Source organism: Aptenodytes patagonicus, chromosome 2 (genome assembly GCF_965638725.1).
Source record: "Aptenodytes patagonicus chromosome 2, bAptPat1.pri.cur, whole genome shotgun sequence".
Lineage (NCBI taxonomy): Eukaryota > Metazoa > Chordata > Aves > Sphenisciformes > Spheniscidae > Aptenodytes > Aptenodytes patagonicus.
The window spans coordinates 37,585,339-37,591,581 of NC_134950.1; the positions used below are offsets into that span (position 1 = coordinate 37,585,339).

Here is a 6,243-nt window from a genome sequence, read left to right on the forward strand (position 1 = left end):
AAGGGATCGCTTCTGTTTAGAGTTGAGTAACCAGGAAATAACATGCTATTGCTGAAATCAGTACAACGACGGATGTCAGATCTCTACATTTACTGTTTTAATTTGTTTGCTTAATACTGTTTCACTTTGTTTTAACATGTTAAGGATAAAACTTCTACAGCTTAAGACTTGCAAGGATGATACTATTGTTTAACAGAGAAGCCGTTTTTAAAGTAACTAGAGGACAGAGAATTTTCTGTCTCTTTCAAGGCGCAAAATACCCTTCATTTGTAGAGTTGAAAATAGTTGCAACTGCAACAGTTTAATATATTATTTTGCCATTATTGGAACAAATTTGTATTAACTAATTTCTCATGGTAAAGGAAAATTTTGAACCTGCTCCTATTTAAAAGTAAATGTCTGAAGAATACTATTTGTAGCTGATGTTTCTGAGGGGCGCCCAGTTTAACTTAATACAGTATAGCAGTGATCTTATAGTCAATGATCTTTGGGGTTTTCAGATTACTTCTCTACTCTGAAGTTGCATACATCAGCCATGGGAGTTATTCTGAGCAATTTTTCCCACATTCACTATCAGCCTGGAAATACTAATTTGACATAATTTCTTTAAAGTCCTGTTTGCTTTGGTTATATCTAAATCAAAAGGGGTGAGGGAATGTTTTTCTAGAGGTACACTTGTGCCTTCTTTGTCTTATTCCCTCCTTTATATATTTTATCACCCTGTGACTCAAATCATTGTTAAATTATTAAAAAAAACCTTTTGCAGTGTATGAATTTTTTTCAAGTCACTGGTATAGTGGAAGCATTTATTTAGCATCTCTGTAGAGATACTGTTTGCTAATGTCTACTCTGAAAATAAGGACATCTTTGGATTTTCACTTCTGTTCCACACTTCGTGATCAAAAAGCGCTAACAGGATCCCCAAACTGCCTCGCAACGTGTCAGGGAGAAGAGCCAAAGTTAAGCTTGTCCATATTAGTCAGGATTTGAGGGATGCAAGTGTGGTGTCTCTGTGCTGTGATGAAGCGAGGAGGAGCGGGAGCAGGACTCACCGTGGTGGCCTCCAGACCATGCTCATGGCTGGTCGCCCCCAGAGAGCTCCAGCTGCACCAGCTGGGCTGGGAATAGCAAGTGTACAAAACACAGGACCTTGCTGTCCTGAATCGCAGGATGGTTCCCGACGCTGACTTTATCTGACGATGGAGATACATTTCTAGGCCTTCTGTGATTGCAGAGGAAGGTGTGGTAAAGTCCAAAGCATGGTGTAGACAGCTTCCAGAAGGCAGCCTAGCGGCATGCACATGGACCGGCGAGAAAGCTGCTTACTGCCAGCGCCATCCCTGAGCAAACGGGGCCTTCCTTGCACACGACAGGAGGCTGCGAGCAAAGAGCCGCTCCGCTGCCAGAGCCACGGGATGCGAGTGAAAAGCAACCCCAGGGGAGGAGAAAAATGGGTTTTGGCTGGATTGGCTCTCTGACCTGACTGACCACAGCGCCCCAGGGGAGCAGGAGTTCGCAAGGGGAGGAAGGCAGAGAGGCACAGATTGCAGTCACTGGAAGGGACGGTCTTAAAACAACTGTGAAAACCACATCCTGAGGTTTTTTTAAATAAGAAAGTACAAGATAATCAACCCAGCTGAAACCAGTTTGTATTCCATTTGTGTAAAGACACTGCAAGGGTAGTAAGTATGATGTAAAGAACATGTCTAGGAATCGGTAGCTGAAGCTTTTTTTACTTCTTTATTCCCTTTTTTATTACGATTCTTGGAGGAGAAAGTGAACCAAGGCAGTTGTTTCCTTTGAGAGTGATACAGCAGTAACACAGGGAGATTTTGCACATAGTCCAAGTATGAGACTTCTCTTAAACCATATTTCTGTGCCTTTAGCTGGAGTCTATGAGAGGCAGATGATCCTGAGTTGTTACAATGTCCATGATAATTGGAATGAATTAAGGACCTAAGAATGCAGTGAAATTAAACCCCAGTGATATCACTGGAATTAAATCGCAGGTCAATTGTATCAGTGTACACAAAGAAAAGTCTAGCTTTATAAAATCAAATTAATTTTCAGGTTTAAAATAATACACCAATGTATGATCGACGGTGGATGCTGCAGTCCAGCATCCAGCTCTCATTCACCTATCCATCTTCACTGTCGCAGAAGGAACAATTCATTTGTTTTTCTCCAATTTCTCTTTTTTTGCAGAAATACTGCTGACCCTGAGGGTGGTTCGGTTGCTCCTTTCTTCAGCTGACTGGGCTCACGGCCCCAAATCCTTACCGGTTTGAAGAGCTGCGTCTGTTTGTCGTGACCCAGCTGAGCTGCCAGCGCCGGTGGCGGCTGCCTGCTGCCGACAGGACTCAGCCCTGCCTTCCCGAGGGGAGCCGGGCGGTCGTTGCCGAAGAGCAGCCTCTTCTTTGACAGTCTGAAGCTAGCGTACAGACAGTTGCTCAGTCTGTTCACTGCATTCACCTTAGTGCAACTTAGATCTCTCCTGCAAAGTAAATGTTGACAGGCAATTTTCATAAACCATGTCAGATTGAATGTATTTAAATGTATGTATTTAAGGAAAAACAACCATGCTCTTGTTCTGTTTCTGTTTAGTTCTAGACCTTGGTTTTTTTGCTTTGTTTTCCCTGGCTTACTCAGTCTGGTGCAAAGGATTCAGTTCCATCTGAAAACTGGTGTTTTAGACTAAGGCCTGCATTTTGGGGCTGAGAGGAGGCGTGGGGGAGGGTGTAGAAGCAACGTCTGGTACATACAGAGTCCTCCAACGAGCGCGTTCCACTGACAACGAGTCAGAGAAGACGAACCGATGTAGAAAACTATACAGACCAATTTTGGGTGGGGTTAAAGTTGTAAAACAGATGAAAATTACCCTGTGAGAGGGCTGTTTATAAGGGGCGTTTCGGTTGGGTTTTGTGGTAATGTTTCTAATGCAAGTCATGAATCCAAAAATACAAGTTGGTTACATTCTTATTTAAATTCCTAGCAATCAGCAAATCCTGATTTTTTTTTACCTGGCTCTCCTGACCTCTGTCATCTTCCTCTTCTTTCTAATAGAATAAAAAAACAGGTTACCCCATTATTTCCCTAGGTGTGTTTCCAGCCATCTGGACAGCCAGTTACTGGATGCCGAACAGCAAAGTTCGATGGTAATGCATGTACTGATTACGGTAGTGGCAGAATTGGTGCATAATATCAAAGAGCTCAAGATACCTGCTTTAAAGCATGCTTATTTCTGGTTCCCATCCCCTTAGCTGGGAAAATAACAATTCCTGTAATACCTATAGCAGATATCACTACAGACTTCACCACTATCGTGTGTTTCTGATTGTTTTAAAGCAGTGTGGACTACGAGGACATTTTGTAAGGTACATAAAATCCAGTTTATATGTAAACAAGCAATAATTTAAGTTGAAAACTTAAGTGTTTTACTTGTATAATTTTTGTGAGATATACATGTTGTGAAGTTGATTCCAAATGAGGTACTTCAGTATTAAATTAGATATCTTCTTAGCCGTGTGTGTCTCCTGGAAAAGTGTTTTGTAAAGGATCACAATGCCTTGATTAGACCTAATTTGTAGGCTTGAGACTTCTCATTTTCTAAACCTTGTGATTCTGCTCATAATGTCATTTAACTAACCTATATTATATGCAGCCACTGTAGGAACCAATTCTTGATTTTTGTATGTTTATATCCTTTCATAACAAATCTTAGAAAAACTAACTGTTACTAAGCAGGCCACTGTTAAGGGGGTGGTTTTTTTTCTTGCCCACTGTGGTTGGAATAATCTTTTACTAAACTGACATCAGTTTCTGAGGACTTGAAATATTAAGAAATTGATGGGTTTGACCTCTGTTTTCTTTCCGCTGATCCCCAATCCACAAACTTTCTAACCTGAACGCAAATTTTTTGATGTCATGTAAAATGCAATGCATTTTATAATATCTCATCAGCCATGCCTTTTGGGAGTGAAAGGTTTATTCTGCTGCCATTTAATTTGTTTTGGTTTTCAGGTGGGAGTTCAAATAAAATAGCAGCTATTCTATATTAAGGCTGAGGAAAATATGATAAAGGTGGTTCGAAATAGGCTGTTTCTGTAGAAGGCTTTTGATGAAAGCCCAGGAAATGTACAGTTGTGTTTGTCCCTAAGGAGGGCAGTGCCACCGTTCTGGAGAAAGAACATTTTTCAGCTGTCACCGTTCTGTTACCAAACTCGAACAGAATATTTATTCAGCTGAGCCATCCTCTTACCTGCCGATGGGAAACCAAAATAACTGTCAGCCCCGAGCTCCACAGCCTCATTACTACAACAACACTTGTGTTAAACTTGCATTATGTATCTGACAAAAAATTATTTATATAAGAAATGTATAAATTTGAAGGAATGAACTTCATGCACCACAAAGTGTAAATGAGTTTAAAATAGTTTTGTTTCTATTCCATTCTTTTTCGGTTCTTAACCGTAACCTCTTCAGATAGATTATTCTTTTTCACAGTGGACAAAATAGTTCAGATTTGTCCCGTTTCACGACAGACCTGCAAACCCTGATCATCTGTAGTGATTATGATACTTCTTCATCCATTGCCATTTTGAAAGAAAGGAGATTGTACCTACCACTTTGGCTCCGTTTGGGTTCATCGTGACTTTAGTCGTCTTCTAACTAATGAAAGAGAAAAGTGAGTGAAGGAATCTTCTGATCATATTGATCACTATAGAAACAAAAAAGCCAAATCAATTCCCTTCATTATCAGTATTTTTCATGCTGTATACAGTAAATTTGTCGGAGAAAGTACTTGGATTTTGTTTAACAGAACAATTAATCAGTGTTCTACTTACATTACTAAATGTGAAAGGCGCATAATGTGAAAAATAAGCATATATACATGGTCGTACGACCTGTTTAAGTGTTCATGTAATGTGGTAAGTTTAAAAAGTGAAGTGAGCTGTTTTGCTACAATGAATTAATTTGTACTCGATCTTTAAAATATTGTCCCGCACCGGTATCCCTTTGGGCCTGTATTAATTAAAAGCAATGTTTTTGCAGTTTATACAATACATTTTTTAATCTTTGTTTAAAAGCGGAATTCATATGGGCTTAACAGATGAAATGGGTGGCACAGCTCCACTTGCAGAACCCAAAGATACACAATCAGTTTTGAAATGCAACTTAAGCCATTAATTGTTGGTGTGAATTTAAAAGTTTTCTAGTATTTGTATGGTAGTATGCTGCCTAAGAGCAAAAGCATTCTCTGCACAAAAGAAAATTTACTGTAGTGGCTTTGATTTTAATTAGAATTTTCTCCCTGGTGTTTCTTTGTAGACTAAAACAAAATCTTTTAAGTTTCTTACTACAGGTAAAAGCTATGTGCAAGAACCTCAAAATGCTAAAATCTAGCATAATGCCTTAGATCTGTTTTTAAGTCTTGTATATTCCTACATAGCTGTCTGATGTATTATATTTGTATAGTGAATTGTGTACAATTTTGGAATAAGTGCATCATCACTTAATCTTTATGTTGTTCAATAGAGATGATGGACGCGTTTCTTCAAACATTTACTGTCATTTAATTTTTTCCCTTTATGTCATTTGTGGGTTTTATTTGTACAGTTCATCATGAAGTTGCATCTGAGATGTGTGTATATGAAAAGATTATACAAGGGTAAAATTAAGCAATATATAAACTATGGTTCTTCAGGAGAAAGCTTACAGTGTTTCAGGTTGTGATTTATTTTCAAAACGGAGTTGACTCTGAACATCACTTTGTTCACCTGCATTGATGTTTGTATTTCTAGTGTGAGCAGTTTATGCAAAGGTAGATATATTCAGAGAAATTTTAAATACATTTATGCAAGTTAATATTGCTTTGCTGATGCTATTTGCTTATTTGATGTTAAATAATGCTATTGTAAATAAAGAATTCTGTTGTTATTGCATCATTTAATAAATTTTAATGCCTTCGGGTTTTACATGGCTTTAGAGATTTCAACGTGTTTCTGTTGTGTCTTCATTTATTCATAGAAGGGTATAAGATGTAGTACTAAAGCACCAGAGGGTAGATGATTCGGCAGGTTTTAAAAAGACAGCAGGCTTTCTATGTTGAAGGCTTTTATATATTCCAACTAGCTGTTACTCAAATCCTTTTATCTTTATAGTGCTATATTAATTGAAAATGCTTATCACATAGCTTGATGTGAAAACAGTTCATTATGAGTACTTTTTTATATCACGGTCAGG

General features: G+C 38.5%; 1 protein-coding gene across 6 annotated transcripts in view; it reads left to right on the forward strand.

Annotated features, from left to right (window-relative positions):
- The window catches only part of NCOA2 (nuclear receptor coactivator 2), a 199,249-nt gene extending 193,254 nt beyond the window's left edge, over positions 1–5,995 (forward strand). For all 6 annotated transcript variants that reach the window (XM_076329574.1, XM_076329573.1, XM_076329578.1 and 3 more), the window contains one exon: positions 2,206–5,995. In XM_076329574.1, the coding sequence (XP_076185689.1) occupies positions 2,206–2,217 (12 nt within the window). In that variant the 3' untranslated portion in view covers positions 2,218–5,995. The remainder of the gene's footprint in view (positions 1–2,205) is intronic.
- The last annotated feature ends 248 nt before the right edge of the window (positions 5,996–6,243 follow it).